Source organism: Quercus suber, unplaced genomic scaffold (assembly GCF_002906115.3).
Source record: "Quercus suber isolate HL8 unplaced genomic scaffold, Cork oak 2.0 scaffold_333, whole genome shotgun sequence".
Classification (NCBI taxonomy): Eukaryota; Viridiplantae; Streptophyta; class Magnoliopsida; order Fagales; family Fagaceae; genus Quercus; species Quercus suber.
The window spans coordinates 485,621-504,503 of NW_027069786.1; the positions used below are offsets into that span (position 1 = coordinate 485,621).

Sequence of the window (18,883 nt, forward strand, 5' to 3'; positions counted from 1 at the left end):
AAAACATTGGTGTCATCTCCATGGATTGATCTCCTTCTCTTGTCCCTCTTCCTCATGCATTTGCATCTAGTTTTATGCTATGCTTTGTTTAACATGTTTTTATGTGTTTACTTTCAGTTTTGTTTATTTTGTTTTTAATATAAAAAAATTTTGAAAAATTAGAAAAATACAAAAACAGTGTGTGTTTTGTGTACTTTGGTACTTGTGTACCTTGGATGGCCATTGAAACAAAGTTTCTAAACTTTGTATATCTTGTAACTTAGATGAGCATCTCTATGCACAACTAAGTAAGTGAGATTTGTAGCTTTTGTTTGTGATGAGTAAGATTAAGTTATCTCTTAAACTTAACACTCGTATCACTCCTTTTGACGGGTAGGACTAGAAAATTCTAAGAGAAATGCATAAATAACCATCTCACCACTGTTGCCCACCAATCATTATATGACACCTGTATGCTTCGGCATAGCAAAAGTGCAGTGTCAAAGACATTTGTATGCTTCGGCATAGCAAAAGTGCGATGTCAAATGCTTAACATCTTAGGTATTTCTTTTCTCTCTTTTTATGCCCATGTATGATATGCTAAAAATAAAAGAAAATATGCAAAGAAAAAAAAAAGCAAAAAGATTAAAAATGCTTTAAATATGGTTGCAAGCGTGTATTCTAGGAGATGTGGAAGTTATAGGATGTACCTCGAAGGTGATAGTCCCCATCAAACAGTTATGATTGTGTGTGAGTTAAAGTTATTTTATCATATCTCAGATCGTCATAACATGTATACACATATGCAATCTTGCGATATTTTTCACATACAACACGCAATATTCTTTGCTACTTTTGATACATGAGCAGGTACAATGTGATTTGGCCATCACAAGTGTTTACATGTGCTAATGTATGCTCACTAAATTGTCTTGACTTGTTTTTGAAAAATAAAATTGGTTAGGCTTGTTTAGTGTGTGTGTGTGTGTTTTTGAGGATCCATGTGCTTAATTCCTTGTTGAGAGATGATTTTGAGAGCTTTATATGTTGATTGGATCAATGGTTGAGGTGTATGTTGGATTGCATTCATGTCTATATTTTTCTCTTCTCGAAAAACTGTTTTTTTTTTTTTAACCTGGCTTGACACCTCCTCGATACCTGGCTATCTGTCGAGCTTCTCAAGCCTTTTTCTTATCGCAATCTCGACACCTCTTCGACACCTGATAGATCGATCGAGAAAGTTCCTATCTCCTCGATACCTCTTCGATACCTGGTCGATCGATCGAGCTTCTGTGCTTTGAAACTGGTTCTTTTTCCTCGACACCTATCGATACCTGCAGCTGTCGATGGCCATTTTCCTCGACACCTCCTCGACAGCTTCCTTGATACCTCTTGACATCTCAGCTGTCGAGATTTACTGAGGTGTCTATATAAGAGCTGTCGCGATTTTTTCTCTCATTCCTTCGATCTCTCTCGATCTATTCGAGGTAGTTCATCTCCCAAATACCCTTTTCTCACTCAAATCTTCAAACCCACTTAATTTTCGATCTTCCCTTGGTTTCAATCACTTGGTATGTTCAGTTTTCCCTTCCTTTCTCATGCATTTCATGTTTTGAAACCTAGTTTTTGGGATTTTTGGAAAATTTTAGGGTTTTTCAAAATTAATGAGTTTTTCTTGAAATTTTGGGTTGGGTTTTTACTTAAATGTTTTCAAAATGTCATACATTGCATTTCATGTGCATTAGAATGATATTTACATGCATTTAGATGTGTGCTCTATGTTTATGTGCTGGTAGGATTGGATTGGGCTGAGGCCATGATGTTTTTCAATTTACATGTCACAGGATCATGCATTCCCATGCATACGTACTTCTTGTTCAATATATTTGATATGTATGAACTGTGTTGGGACTTTTCTGATTGTCTCCCTCTCTATCTCTTTCTCATTCTTTTACATTAGTAGTGTCTATGGCACCCAAACGTAAATCCACTCCGGCTCGAAACCCTCTGCGTTCTGGAGCTTCCTCTTCTTCTGATTCTGCTCCTCTTAACCTTCGGTTCCGTGATGGAGATGCCCACAAGGCATTTTCGGAGAACTTTTCTCGATGAGGTGTTCATTCGGAACACTAAGTCATTTTGGCGGACTTCGCTGATACTGAACTTCCCTCTGTCATTCACAGTAGGGGATGGGAGTCACTGTGTAACGTCCCGGTCACTTGTCCTCTCGTGCTGATTCAGGAGTTTTACTCCAACATGCACGGGATAGATCGTTCAGTACCTCTCTTTTTCACTCACGTTCGAGGTACGCGTATCCCTGTCACACCGCAGCTCGTTGCGGATGTGCTTAGGGTTCCTAGGATAGAGTTTCCTGACTATCTTTCTTGTGAGTGTCTGAGGACTGTATCCAAAGATAAGCTCATTTCTGCCTTTTGTCAGCGCCCTGCTAATTGGGGTGAGCATCAGTACACATCATGTAGGCCTTTTGCTAAAGGTCCTAGATTCCTAAACATGGTGATGATGTTTGTACTCCATCCTATCTCTCACTACAACTCTATCACAGAGCCTCGTGCTCGATTTTTGTTATTTCTTTTAGAACATCTTACTATAGATTTTCCCTCTCATTTTATCTTTTCTGTCATAGATGTTCATCTTAATTCGGCATCCCGTGATAAGCTTATCTTTCCTTCCGCTATCACGAGGATTTTACGCCATTTTTCTATTCCCTTTCTTGTGTCCGACCACTTCACAGACATCTGTGTCATAGATGCCGCTACCGTAAAACGTAGTGAGGCTCAGTTTAGGTCAAGACAGACGGATTCCACTCCTTCCTCCCGTTCAACTCCATCCAGATCTACTCCACCTACATGTGCTCCTTCTTCCTTTACGGGCGATGTATCTCTTGGAGACATCATGGCGCAGCTGCAGCATATGGATGCTCGCCTCGAGACACTCTCCTCCGAGTTGTATCAGGTGAATGTTCGTGTTGGTCGTATTGCACGACAGCAGGTGACCATGGGTGGTTTTGCTCCAGAGGCTACTCCTTCACCACCTTCTCTAGCGGCTTCAGACTCTGAGGATGGTGATGATGATGACGCTTTGGATGATGATGATGGAGATGCTAGCTCTACTGATGAGATGTCTACATGACACTCTACCCTTTGTCACTCGTGACAAAAAGGGGGAGTAGGTTTTGGGTTATGAGAGTAGTCATTTTAGAGGGAGAGTTAGTATAGGACATTTTTGATAGGGGGAGTGATGATATTTTTTACGGATGTAGTGAGGTTTTGATGTATCTTTTCTTTTCTATTCTTTATAGATAAATTGATCTTGTATATGAGGTTTTTTATTTTGACCAGTTTTACATACATTGTACTTATTTTCTCTATATATGGATGTATGTTTCTTTTACCTCTCTCTTCATGTGTTGTTTCTTTTCTATCTTTATACACATGTTCTTTATACTTGTATGCAATCTATTATTTCTGTTTCACACAAGATGCCTTGATGAGTTTTGTTTAAAGTGTTTCAGAAATACAGATTGTCAAAGTCTACTTGCCATAAACTCTCTTCTTGCAAAGTTTTTCAAGATTTTGTGTTAGGATAGATTTTATTGTATTCAACAAGTGAATATGAGTTTAGTGATTTATGACTTCTCTCATATGTTCATTTGTTTGTTGTGGTTTTGTCATGGATTGTCAAAGAGGGAGATTGTTAGGACATATGTGTTTTCACTTGCTAAGAACATATGTCACTTATTTATGTAAATTGGCTAAATCCTTTGACAAAACGCACTCTACTTGTAATTGGGTAGTTCTAGGTGTTTTTAATACTTTAAGAAACAAGATTTCAAGGTCAAGTGTTGAAGTCATTAAGTCTGTCCAAGAAAAAGCAAGCTGAATTGCAAATTCATTAAAGGTCGACACCTTCTCGATAGCTACCTCGACACCTGCTATCTGTCGAGATTTATAATTTCAGATTTTCTGATCTGATTTTCTTGGGATCCGTGAATATGCTTTTGGGCCTTCTTTTCTCCAAACCCTAAACATATAAAAGGATTGTTTTAAAAGCCGTCAAGTGGTACACAAGTTGAAAAAGCATTGAGCAATCTCTGTTTAAGCAAATTGTAATCAAAGACGAAGTTCTTGACCTAATTCATCTTCTTTGAAGAAGTTGCTGTGTATTTGCACGAAAAGGTTTTGTGACCAAGCATCTTCCTGATTTTCATCGTGTAGGATGAACTGAAGAACTTTGCAGCCAACCTCTCTTCCTTAAGTTGGTGTTTTGAAGTTGCATACTGGGATCCGCGCATTGGTTAGTCACGTACTTGGGAGCCGTGCATCAAAGGTGGAAATTGTCACTACAGATCAAGTACAATTGGGTATTGGGGTAAGGGTTCAACTGTAGTTTGGTAAGGCACTTGGGATTCCTTTACTTGTAACTGCTTGATTTGATAATAATGGAGTTTCGGGAGTGGTGACCTGAAAATCACCTGGTAGGGTTTTTGCCGCGAGGTTTTTCCCCATTCGTAAACAAATCACCATGTTATTTAATTTCCGTTACATATTTAGTTTTTGGTGATTTGTTTGTGCTTCCACGCAATTGCATGATAAATTGATTAATTAATAACTTGGCTTAGTAATTAATTTGTTTAATCACAAGGGGTCATTCAGATTGTGGCCTATCATTATGTTATTCGCTCGTAACTGTAGGTGGGTATGGGTGCCAAGCCCGAAGAGTAGACCATCTAGCATGGCGTTGATCCACTATCATGAGCAATTAGTTAGAATGCAGCCGGGCCTGGTAATAATATACAAAAATTTTGTTTGGCATGCTGAATAAAGATTATTATCACACGTTCAATAGTTGAGAGCCTAGAGCATCTGCTTAAGTTTTAGGCCATGATCAAGCTTTGCAGGTACTGGAAAGTACCTGCTGTCTCATTAGTGTGCTTGTTATCCTTTGGAAGTGCTAGAAGGGACCCTCCCCCTTCATGTCAAATTTAGATAATGAAGTTCCTATGTAATTGCCTTTGCAAAAGAACCTCTATGTATAGGATTCTGTGCCAATGGCTCAGCCACTGAAACTAGACCACATTTACATTATTAGGACCCACAAAAGCTGAATGAGAAACTAGGTTTCAAGATAAAATGTTTGGGGGATAATAGAAGTAAATACTAAACAATTTCTAGGCAATGCCATTGGTATAAAATCAAAAGCATGTTCCAATCTTTTGCCTTGGGGAGCTTTGTTTCTAGCTTTTTTTATTGAAATGTTGCTATCAATTTGTGCCCCATCAAACAACTAGTACAAAAGAAAAAAAAAAGTGAGATTTAAAAAAAAAATTGAGAATAACTCGAGCCTTTGAAACTCGATTTCTGGAAAGCGAGTTTTAAAAACTCAAGATAGTATTCGAGGACTGTGACATCAGGGTTTCAGGCAGAGAGCATGCCCTGTTTTTTGAGTATTCACACCAGTGGAACTCGAGTGTATAAAACTCGAGTTCTTAGAAGCTAGTTTTACAAACTTGAGATCTATTGGAACTCAAGTCTATGAAACTCGAGTTTCACTGGGATTTTTCTTTTTTGGGACGTGCAAGCAAACCAAAAACAAAAATGTGTGCATGCACCTACTGAGAAGCTAAGAAACAAAGATAAGGAAGTTGAAAATGTAATCTACAGACACTCATTGAGAGGCAGAGAACCTGAGAATGTAAATGCACTTAAATTACATCAAAAGGCGTTCTCAATAGGCACTGAACTATAGAAATTGTTACACTCTCTGCATAAACATAGTTTTACAATGTAAATGCACTTAAATTACAGCAAAAGACATTCTCAATATATCAACATTCTAAACATGTCCAACCACGCTTAATTTTCAGTTCTAATTGTACTACTCAAATCACAAAGTTTAATCAAATACATTGGCTAGAGAATTACAAGTACATTCAGCAAAAACCAAAAATTTAATTGTACCGATACAACGTAGTCGTAGTCAATTTTTCTAAGATCAGCAGTCAGGGCAACAAAAACGACGTCAATGGAAGCCTGCCTAAAAAACGTAGACTAATCACATTAAGAGACAAGATAGTAAACATTAGGTAAGCATAGAATGAACAACAATTATTTAACCGATCCAGAACTTTTTGCCATCTTTCACCTACCTAGCTTGGAACATGACTGCTTGTGAAAGTGCCATAAGACTGCAGACCTTTTCTGTGATTATGCCCGGAAGCATGACATAGTCCACATGTCTGCTTAGGTTGACTCTCTATAAAATCTGCGTCCTTTCTCCGCCATCCCGGTTCTCAATCCTTATTCCTCACTCCATCCATCTCATTCCTTATTCTTGACTTCACCGATTGACCTTTGGCTTGCAACAATGCTAGATTAGGCAACCACTTTGGCCCCATGGGATCCCTTCACAGTGACTCTAACTTAGGAACCGCATATGCATGTGAGTAAGTGTTAAGGGCATACACCAAACTATAACATGGGTGAATATATATGATCGAATAAATCTTTAGCACATCACATGCTCTAATTGTATGTGAACACAGGATCTTAATGTTTTGTCATTTCCCACAACTGCATGTTCTTTCCAGTAACCGAACTTTATAACTGTGGTTTCCTCCTCCAGTGCTACACATGTTGAGTGATGTAACTACTTGATATATCATATGTTCATTGCTAAATGCCCTGAGATAGTGTTTCTCAAATTTACGCCTATTTTCCAACCACGTGGAGAAGGTATATGTACTTCATCTCTTACCCTTCATCAAAAGACTAGTAAATTCTTTGTTACAATTGTGGAAATATTCAATAAGTTTGGACCAAGTGAACTCAACCATTGCGACAATAGGAAGGCCCTATGCACCTTTCAATACACCATTGAAGCACTCTAATATATTGGTTGTCATTGCCCAAAACGTCTCCCACCATCGTGTGACTGGGTCCACATATCCATAGACTCGCTCATTAGGTACGTGTATGAAAGAAAATCCTTTTCCTTGTCATCCTTCCACGTCACCTTCTTCTTATTCCTAATGGCCTCAATTTCCACCTACTTAATGGACTCCATTATGGTATCAAATTTAACTGTCTGAGTAGCATATCTCACTTTCAATGCTGCTGACTTTAGAGTCGAGTTTTGAAAATGTGTGTTGAATTTGCTAGCAACATGTCAAAGGCAATATCTATGAAATACCCATGTTCTTCCATCATCCCCTCTAGGCCAACGTGCAATGGCATTTTTAATACCTGCATGTCGTTCAGAAATTATGCAAATGCCTTCGTCAAGTATCGCATCGCCAATTGTATCTCTGAGGCATTGTAAAAACCACCTCTAACTAGACCTTGACTCATAATCCACAACAGCAAATGCGAGAGGGAATACCTTGTTGTTAGCATCGGTTGTCATTGCGACCAACAACTTTCCTTGATATTTACCATACAAATGGGTCCTATCAATATTGATAACCGACTTGCAATATTTGAATCCATCAATGCACGGACCGAAAGACCAAAACACATAATGCAAAAATACAGTGTCATCTTCACTAGTGGGTGTGGTACAATAGAATGATTGGGTATTTGGATCATGATCAATATATGCCATTAGTAACTTTTGCAACCTTTGGTAAGACTCTTCCCAATTCCCAAATATCTTCCAATCGCCTTTTGTTTCGCATCCTATACCTTGTAGTAAGAAGGCTTATGGCCATTATATTTCGACTCTATCATAGATCTGAGATGCTTAATTGGGGTAGTGTGATCCTTACATAACTTCTTAAGGATGTCTGATGCAATAAAATTACAATTCATCATTCTACTGTCATTTCGCACCCTAATCGGTATAAACGTGTGAGGACCCACATACGCGGTGACCATCCATAGCCCATGGAGATTGGGCTTCATGACTGCCACGACATACCACTTGCATGACTCATCCACACATTTCGCACAAAGTTGACCTTCGTCGACGTACTGATCATAAAATGTTTGTTTTCCTTGAGGGCACAAATTGTTAATGTGCACTTCACCTCCACTTTATTAGCAAAAGTCATCCTCTCTCTCCACTTTTCCTTGAGGGCATAAATTCATCCTCTCTCTCCAAGTAGACACAAATGGTATCTCAATATTTGAAGGATCAACTATATTTTCCCAAGTATTTGCAGAAAATGACAAGGCAAGAGGTGCGTAGGCAAGGATTGTGTTCGTAATGTTTTGGACACCAATAACATTATCAGGTTCAATACGGTCAAATTTCTCATCGTCATCACTGTCTCTCTCAATGTCCCTCTCAAAGTCCCCAAAGTCCCCTTGTTCAATCCTCTCTTTATACTTATCTCTATTGACAAAATCTTCACCGTTAATGGCAGTCTCATTAATATAGTTATCATCATTGTCGTCATCATCGTCATCATCATCCTCAACATCATCGTCATGACCATCATCATCCTCTACACGTGTAGAATACTCATATTAAGCATCCGGAATTGTAACCTGTAAACTTGTGGTTTTTTGTTGGATTTCCTTGATATCAACTTTTGCACGTGGCTCCAACTGTATTTATAACTCAATACCATTTATTTCAGGAATTCTCTCCAACTTGTCAAACATGATCTTTACATGTTTGTCTACCTCTATCTCCATATACTTGTAATTAATCCAATACTTCAAGACTTCATGTGGCAAACGATAAGTAATGTGTATGTTGTGCACAGCAGGATTTACACACAATTCTTCCATAACTATCATCTTCAATTCATCAAGGGTCTTCAACCTACGATCAATTTGGGTATACTAGCACTTTATACCCGGCCCTTCAAATGACAATTCCTTGTTCGCATTGACATTCTTAATCGGACCACCGTGGTATAGGTTTATATCAATTACAGTCATTATGAACCTGTTAAAGTCAAGTTACTATGTTAGTTAAATATATATATATATATATATATAATCTAGTCAAACTACACAAAGTACAAATTCCAATTCATTCAAAGGGCATGAATGTCATTGCACATTTCATACCCAAATCCTTTTTTCTATCATGCTAAGGCTACCCATTGCATACCCAAATACAAAAAAATAAATAATAATAAAATAAAATAAAAGAAATAAAAAAAAACCAAAATCCTTGTAAAAATATACAACATTTTATCTAATTACACACCCATAACATTTACATACCCAATACAAACAAACAAAAAAAAAAAAAAAACCATTTCAATTAAAAAATATATATATATATATATATATTTTATCTAGTCAAACTACACAAAATACAAATTCCAATTCATTCAAAGGGCATGAATTTCATTGCACATTTCATACCCAAATCCTTTTTCTGTCATGCTAAGACTACCCATTGCATACCCAAAATACAAAAAAATAAATAATAAAAAAATAATCATAATAATAATAAAAACCCAAAATCCTTGTAAAAATATACAACATTTTATCTAATTACATACCCATAACATTTACATACCCAATACAAACAAAAACAAAAACAAAAAAACCATTTCATTACAATTCATTCGAAAAGCATGAGTAAGTCACTCATTTCATTACATACCCATATCATACCCATTCAAAGGGCATGAATTACATACCTATTTCATTACAATTCATTCATTACCTATTTCGTACCCAAAACAATGATGAATAAAGTCAAAATAATATCATAATAAAAATAAGAGCCTAGAAATGATGAATAAATTTTGATAACAAAAACCAGGCAAATAAATACACAAAAAATTAACACTAACAAAACAAAATTCTATAATTCACAATATTGGTATCTTAACTAAGTTATGTTAACTACCTACAAAATAAATAGTCAAACTCTTTAACCCACACCCACAACAAATAATACCCAACTATAATGACAATCAAATCAAAAAACCCTTACCTGAGATATGAATTTGTTGAGAGGGAGGAGCAGTGAGAGAGGCAGTGTGGTGATTGAGAGTGAGAGGCAATGTGGTGTGAGAAGTGTGAGAGTTATGGGTGAGTGAGGCAGTGAGTTAGTAAGGAGTGTGAGGCTGAGTGTTATGGGTGAGAGAGTGAGGGCTGAGTTAGTGACTGATGTGTATCTGTGTTTATAAAATTTTTTCCCATCAAAACTCGAGTCTATAAGACTCAAGATCTAAGTAAATTTAAATTAAATTTTGAGTTTTATAGACTCGAGATCTATGTGTTGTAAAAACTTTTTTTCCTAAGAAAATCGAGTCTCTAAAACTCGATTTTTATTTATAGAAAATGAGTCTTTAAGACTCGAGATCTATGTGGCATTTTCTGTCCAAGTCATCCAATACAAAACTAGTCTTTGAGAGTCAAGTTTTATATAGATCTCGAGTTTCTAAAACTCGAAATGCTAGTTTGCTAAAACATTTCAAACATGTGTTAACTTACTATATTGTAGACCTTTACTATGCTAGTCCCCAAATTCCCTCATGATCTTGCACTCACTAAGACCATGTTTGGTTTGAAGGAAGTCAATGCCCCATACTCTATACTTATGTGTATTTGGGATGTAGATGGAAAGATAAAGAAGAGAAAGAAAACTAAAAATATTATCTTACTATTTTTGTTATAAATTATAAATTAATAATTAATTACAAGAATATAAAAATATAAAAAAAAAATTGAAAAAAATTCAATAAATTTCAAGGATATCAGAGTAATTAACTAATTTTATGGATTTAGAGCAATTTTTTAAAAAAAAAAAAATTTGTGGTATCACTTGAAACCATTTCGTTTCGATTTAGTATCCACATTTCCTTTATCTCTCCTCTTTAATTTATTTCTAACCAAACGAAGAAAAAAGAAATTTTTTTTCTCCTCCCTTCTCTCCCATTCCCTCTAACCAAACATAAACTAAAAGAAAATAGTGCAATTAACAATACGTAATTCTTGAGTCACTCAACACAAACATCATGAGTGACACCTGATTTCCATTACAAAATGCATGATGTATATATATGACCTCATTATTTGCCCTATCTCACTCTTCCACAACCAACTTCATTCTTTAAGAAACCCAACATCAATCCTCTTAAACTATAGGTCTTTACTCTCCCCTGTAGGAGTTTGTCGCTCTCTCTGTAGTAAGAGCTCTTTCCCTCCCCTAGAATCTTTTCTAGGGATCTCTTCTCGGCACACTCATAGTTGTGGTTACAACAGGTTCTAGAAAAAATATCTCCCAAATCCAAAAATGGATCAACTAGTAATGGAAGAACTTCATAAACTTCAACTGACTAAGGAAGAAGAAGAAGACATCCCCATTACTGTAGCAAGTAGGTAGGAGCTTCTTGAGGAATGTCACCTCAGCCTGTTTAGACGATTGCTGTCTGAACGTCAGCAAAACCAACGAGCACTCAAGAGTATGTTAAGGTCAGCGTGGAAGATGGGATCTGAGGTAAGAATTGTAGAGGTGGGAAACAACATATTCCAATTCAAGTTCAACTCCAAGTACCAAATGGAATGGGTGGAGAAAAGTGGCCCATGGAACTTCGAAAACAACCTTCTTCTCTTGAGCAGATGGAAAAAAGGAATGACAACGGCGAACATCACCTTCACTCACAGTCCTTTTTGGGTCCAAGTATGGGGTCTACCATTTGAATTTATGTTTGAGGATGTAGGGAAAGAAATAGGAGGTAAACTTGGTGAAGTTCTAGAAGTTGATAAACATTCTTGGCAAGCTGACCAAGCCAAATTTATGAGGATAAGGGTAAACCTTCCTATTCAAAAATCTCTAAGAAGAGGAGCCCATATTACTAATGCAAAAGGTGAGAGATTTTGGATCAATTTTAAGTATGAGAGACTTCCCACTTTCTGCTTCATTTGTGGGAAACTTGGACATGACATCAAACATTGCACACAAAATGTAGAGGGACAGCAAATAAATCAACAATATGGTGAGTGGATAAGGGCAGGTGGTCAGGGAAAAGGTAGTGCTGATAAAGCAAGATCCATGAGTAGCAGAAGCCTTGAATCAATGGTGGAAGAAGGTGCAGAACTAAGATCAGGAAGGGTGCCAAAAAACAGAGACACATCCGTCCAAACGGTAAGCGGTAGAAACGAGGCAAGAAACGAGGCAAGGACAAGGGATCAGGATCTTGAAAATATGAATACTGAGATGTCAAACACCATTGAGCGGACTGTGCAGGATGGATGGGACAATATGGAAAAAGTGGAGAAAGTTCTGGCGCATGTAAAGGAAATATGTGATAAGCAAAAGGGAACTAAACCTGATCTAGTCAAGGAATTGTTCAAAAGTAATGAGGAAGGCTGTTCTTTAGCGGGCCTACCCCAAAAGCCCAATTCCGAAAGTTATGGAGAAAAAAGCCCAACAATACAAAAGAGTGGGACAACGGAGGAAATAAAAAACAAAGCCCAAGTGTTGAGCTCAGACATGGGAAAAAAGGCCAAGGCCAAAGGCAGTTTGAAAAAAGTGGCAAGGGAAATGGGTAAGAGTCAATATTTAAACAAGGAGGCCCAAGTTATTATTGGAGGTAAGAAAAGGGCTGGTGTTATTGAAGGCTTAGAAGAAAGTGAAGGCAGAGTTCAGAAAAGAGTTTGCGAAGCGCATTTCTCAGATGAAAAAGAAGCAAATGAGATATCGGCGGTGGCTGTCTCACAGCCCCACCAGGAGCAATGATTGCCCTTGGCTGGAACTGCCGGGGGCTTGGGAACCTCCGGTCAATAAAGGCGCTGCGCGAGCTGGTACAGCGGTAGGATCCCAACATCGTCTTTTTATCGGAGACGAAGCTAAATAAAAAAGGTATGGAGAAAGTAAAAGAAAAAGCTGGCTTCACTGATAGTCTGATAATCCCAAAGTTAGATCGAAGTTGGGGATTGGCAATGCTGTGGAAAAAAGATATCAAGCTAGAGATTATGGGTTATGCTAGGAATTTCATTGATGCTATCATTGTGGAATCTCAATCGGGCTTCAAATGGAGAATCTCAGGTTTCTATAGGCATTCGGAAATGTATCGAAGAAAAGAATCTTGGGATCAATTAAAAGCATTGAATAGGAAGTTTCAATTGCCATGGATTTGTTTTGGTGATTTTAATGAGATATCCTCAACAAGAGAAAAAATGGGGGGAGCCAGACGACCTCAAAAACAGATTGATGATTTTGTTGCTACTCTTGATTGTTGTGGCTTCAGGGATTTGGGATACACAGGTCCAGACTTCACATGGTGCAATATGCAGGAAGGAGAAGATAGAGTGTATCTGAGGTTGACAGGGCCTTAGCCACCACTAGATGGATTGATTATTTCAAGGATGTTCAGGTTCATCATATTGTAGATTCCACTTCCGATCACTGTGCTCTCCTAATTTTTGATTCTTTTGGCCCACAGTCCTCAAGAAAACGCTGGTTTCATTTAGAAGCAATGTGGACGAGGAGGGAGGATTGTAGAGAGGTTATAAAAGCATGCTGGAGAAACGGGGCAAATTTGAACATCCCTGGTGGTATGGATGAAGGTTTAAGGCGGTGTGCATCTGACTTGACCATGTGGAATAAGTATGTGTTTGGGCTGATCCCTAAGCAAATTCAGAAGAAACGAAGAGCACTAAGTGAGCTTGTTTTTCAAGACAAGGATGGAAGCAGGGGCAATGAAGCTGACAAACTCCGAAAAGAAATCAATGAATTGCTAGATAATAAGGAAATAATGTGGCAGCAGAGGGCCAAGACACGATGGTTGGAACTTGGTGATCGAAATACTAGATATTTCCACTCTAAGGCGTCAGAAAGAAGGAGAAAGAACATGATAATGGGCTTGTGGGATGAGGATGGCAGGTGGTGTGAGACTACTGAAGATATTGCTAATACTGCCATTTCATATTTTGAGAAGCTATACACTACTTCCTTCCCAACTAGGATTGCTGAGGTAACAAGCTTCATCCCCACCAAAGTAACTGAGGAGATGAACCAAAGCCTGATCTATGAATTCACAAGGGAAGAGATTGAAGCAACACTCCATCAAATGCACCCTACCAAAGCTCCTGGACCAGACGGTATGTCTGCAATCTTTTTCCAAAAGTATTGGGACATTGTTGGTAATGATGTTAACTGTATGGTTCTAAATATTTTAAATTCAAACTTGTCAATGGCTGAAATAAATAGAACCAATATAACTCTTGTTCCAAAAACAAAAAATCCCAATAAGATGACTGAATTTAGGCCTATCAGTTTGTGCAATGTTATTTATAAGCTTATCTCAAAAGTCTTAGCCAATCGCCTTAAAACTATCCTTCCCCAAATTATCTCAGAAAACCAGAGTGCGTTTCTCTCTAAACGCCTTATATCTGATAATGTGTTGGTCGCTTTTGAACTATTACACTATCTTGATCAAAAAAGGGAGGGGAAGGATTACAACATGGCTGTCAAGCTTGACATGAGTAAGGCCTATGATAGGGTCAAATGGGGTTTCATTGAAAAAATTATGGAACGCATGGGGTTTCATGAAAGATGGATCAACCTTATCATGCATTGCATTACAACTGTGACTTATTTAGTTTTAATCAATGGAGTGGCTTTTGGTAGTATTATTCCAACTAGAGGGCTGCGGCAAGGTGACCCCCTATCACCTTATCTCTTTCTATTATGTGCAGATGGATTCTCAGCATTGATCAATGAGGCAGCTAGGAATAAAATGCTCAATGGTGTGTCAATATGTAGAGGATGTCCTATGGTCACGCATCTATTCTTTGCTTATGACAACCTCCTTTTTTGCAAAGCAAGTAGGCAAGAGGGCCAAAAACTTAAGGAGATCCTTGAACTTTATGAGGCTGCCTCTAGTCAGAAAATAAATGTGGAAAAATCCTCGGTGTTTTTCAGCCAAAACACACCAAATGAAAGTAAGGATGAAGTTATGGAGCTATTAGGACCAATGCAAGATACAAGACATGGAAAATACCTTGGCCTCCCCTCAATCGTTGGGAAGTCAAAAAAAGATGTTTTTGCTGAAGTAAAAGAAAGGGTTGCAAAAAAACTAATGGGGTGGAAAAAGAAACTCCTATCCATTGGTGTAAGAGAGGTCCTTATAAAGGCGGTAGCCCAAGCCATCCCGACTTATACCATGAGTTGTTTTCAACTTCCCAAGGGGTTGTGTGAGGAGATTGAATGAATGATGAGAAAGTTTTGGTGGGGACAGAGGAGGCAAGAGAATAGAATAGCTTGGGTTAGTTGGAATAGTATGTGCAAATCAAAATTAAACAGAGGCATGGGGTTTCGAAATCTCCAAGCTTTCAACTTGGCCATGCTTGCTAAGCAAGGTTGGAGATTGCTATCCAATCCACACTCTTTGGTTGCTCGCATCTATAAAGCCAAGTATTACCCTCATGGAGACGTCCTAAATTCGAAACTGGGCTGTAATCCGTCTTATGCATGGCGTAGCATCTTTAATAGTTTGGATGTCATAAGAAGAGGGACTCGGTGGAAGGTTGGTAATGGAAGAAGAATTCATACTTGGAAGGATAAATGGGTACCCACTCCTTCAACTTACAAAGTTATATCCCCAGCTCGGCCTCTTGATGACTTTCCGATGGTTTCTACTTTAATAGATAATGAAACAAGAAGCTGGAATGCTGATTTGGTAAGGTCTCTGTTTCTTCCTTTTGAAGCTAATACTATCTTAAATATGCCGTTGAGTTACAATTTGCCTGAAGATAAGATCATTTGGGTTGGCAATAAAAAGGGAGAGTTTACTGTAAAAAAACGCTTATTACATTGCTCTCAAAGTGGTAGAGACCAATGAGGAAGGGAAATGCTCTAGAGGAGATGTAAGAGCACCATTGTGGAAAGAATGTGGCATCTAAAGATCCCGACAAAAATCAGGATCTTTGCCTGGCGTGCATGCATGAACGCACTTCCAACTAGGCTGAACTTACATCGAAGAGGAGTGAATTTAGATGTGTTGTGTCCAATGTGTGATTAGGAGGCTGAATCGGTTGCTCATGCTCTGATGCTTTGTAGCTCAACTAGGCAAGTCTGGAATAAATGGGAGGACTACCCAGTGAAATTGGGTGATAACTGTATAGATTTCTCTGAAGCCGCTTTGAGAATCCTTAATGAAGGTGCTACCCGGGATTTGGAGCTCTTTATTGTAGCTGCTTGGTCCATCTGGTATAGTAGGAATCAAAAATGTTTTGAAGACAAGATCCACTCGCCTAACCAGGTCTGGTACCACACAAGGAGAATGATCTCTGAACATAAAGAAGTCTTTGCTTCTATCAATGGGAAACATGCCCATGAAGGATCAAGATGGATGGCCCTCCACTGGATTTCCATAAAATAAATGTGGATGGAGCTTCATCAGATGATGGCAGAAGGTTAAGCATTGGGGTTGTAATCAGGAATAGTAGCGGAGAAGTAGTGGCAACCCTTAGTAAAATGCTCCCTGGACAGTACACGAGTCTTGAAACTGAGTTTATAGCAATTCAAGAGGGAGTTTTGCTGGCCAAAGAATTAGAGCTACACCAAGTTATCATTGAGTCTGATTCTCTCTTGGCTATCAAAAGTCTACAAGCTCTTAATACTGATGGGGGTCTAGGCCATCTTTGCCAAGGTATCATAAACCTCACGGACTCTTTTGGAAGCTGGATTTTTAAGCATTTGAAAAGGGACTACAACAAGGTTGCACATGATCTTGCTCAATATGCTAGGCGTAATGGAATCAGTCAGGTAGGGCTGTCCAACCCACCTGGTCACCCGCCCAAACCGCCCAACCCGCCCGAGCCCGACCTGCCGCCACCCGATCTGACGTCTCCGACAGTCAGACGTGGGTCCAAACTCTCTAACCCGACCCCCACGCGGGTTGGTTGCCAGTTTTACGTTTCAAAACCCGTGACACCCGACCTGAACCAAAACAATCATCTTCTCTAGCGAAATATTAGGAATCTTGGACCAATCCGGCGAGATCCTTCGAGATCCGGCAAGATCTCACCATTATCCGACGAAATCTAGGCCATATCTCGATGGATTCGGCCAGATTTCTGTCCGATATTGATGGATCTGGCCAAATTTCGATTAGATCTCGACGGATCCGGCCAGATTTCGTCCTCGGCGATGAAACCCGAGACCCGAACCGATACCACCCGAAACCGATGAGACTCAAACTGAAAATTCGACTAGATCATGCGGGTCGATTTCGGGTCAAATTTTCAACCACCCGAATTAGTCAGGTCGAGTCCAGGTTGGGCACAAACCCAACTTGGCCTGACCCGTGGACAACCCTACAGTCAGGTTTGGAAAGGAGTCTCACCACCTGTGGTGAAACACCTCCTCCATCTTGAATGTAATGTAGATTCTCATCCATCTTTGATTGTATCTTGAGCTGAGTCTTTATGTGTATTTCATCCTTGTTGTACTCCAATTTCGGTTTGAATGAATTCAGCTTTCTCATCAAAAAAAAAAAACTTCATTCTTTAAGAGCGCCTTGTTCACTCAAAGCAAATCAACCACCCTTGCATACCAGTCACTATATAGTACCCTTCACGAGCACGAGCCAGAGCAGTTTGAGCAAGGAATTAGTTAAAAATGGTAGCGATTAGATAGTATGCTTAGCCTACTTTCTCCTAAGCTAGGGATTTTGCAGTGCTCATAGACCAGTTCTTACTTTCAAGGATGAACCAGTAGCTGATGAATCAGGTGGTCTTGGCATCCAAAAAAGATTTGAAGGAATATGGTCATGGGGAAATGGTGGTGGTGGCAGCATTGGGTATAGTCCAAGTGGGATTAGTGGTACTATCTTTGGTCCTCGTAGTGGTCAGGGTTCTGGGGTTGGTGTAGATGCTGGACCTGGTGGTTCTGGGGGTCAAGCTAGTGGTTCAGCTGGAGGTGGAACTAGTAGTACTGATTCTGGTTCTAGTTCTGACAGTGGAAAAGTTTAAGGTCATGAAGGTTCTAGCAATGGTGCAGACAGTGGTTCTGGTTCTTCTGGTACTGGTTTTGACACTGGGTCTAGAAGTGGTGGTGGTTATGTGAGTTGGGGGACAATCCCATTGGTAGGTCTTCCTGGTTTTGGCTCTGGATTGGATGGCCCACCACTATGCACAATACACATTAGTGAGTCGTCTTGAATTTGGTTCAATTAAACTGTACGTTGATTGTGGGAACTATACACCTGTGTTTGGTTCAATTAAGGTCCATGATGGTGAGGATCTTAGTGGCCTAAAGGGTTCACTCATGGAAGCACTGGCAAGGATTCAGGACATAATTAATCATCATCATGATCAAAAGCACACTACCACTGAGGATGCCATAGCCAAAGAGTCAGGGTAGTTGGACCAGGGGCTAGCTAGCTAGGCCTCTCAGCAAATAATATAACCAAAATAAGTGTGTTAGCTAAACATAACTATTGTAAGCATTAACTGCTGTTTATCTCTTAATAAAATCTTCAAACCATGTTTTTACTATACATCCAACCGATGACTGAATATTATAGTTTCTGAAATCTAATCATTTAAAAAATGAAATATTGTATATCCTTATATATCTCTTCAAAAAAAAAAATAATATATATATATATATATTTAGGAATATATAATGTCATTTAAATAAAAATAAAAAATAAAAAAAAACCAATAAATTTCTGAATTAAATTAAAGCAAAATCTGAGTCGATTGTTGGATGAATTACAACATACTTCCCCTAGATATTTAGACCTATGTTACTTGAAATCCGAAATTTTAAATCACATGTTTCTTAAGGTAAGGTGTAATCCTAAAAGCATGTTGTAAGATAACAGGACAACTGTCAATATGCCCACATCTACATTTACGCTATGTGTAAATTGTTTGGTCCTCTTAAATCAATTGCCACTTAAATTACTTTAATTAGTAACCATTTAGCCTAGGATCATAAAGATTAGCTTTAGAAGAAAAAG

General features: G+C 38.6%; 1 protein-coding gene across 1 annotated transcript; it reads left to right on the forward strand.

Moving 5' to 3' along the window:
* Positions 1–11,394: 11,394 nt before the first annotated feature.
* LOC111989727 (uncharacterized) lies at positions 11,395–12,648 on the forward strand. Its single transcript, XM_024021524.1, has one exon. It carries the CDS (start codon positions 11,395–11,397, stop codon positions 12,646–12,648), a length of 1,254 nt encoding a protein of 417 aa, XP_023877292.1.
* The last annotated feature ends 6,235 nt before the right edge of the window (positions 12,649–18,883 follow it).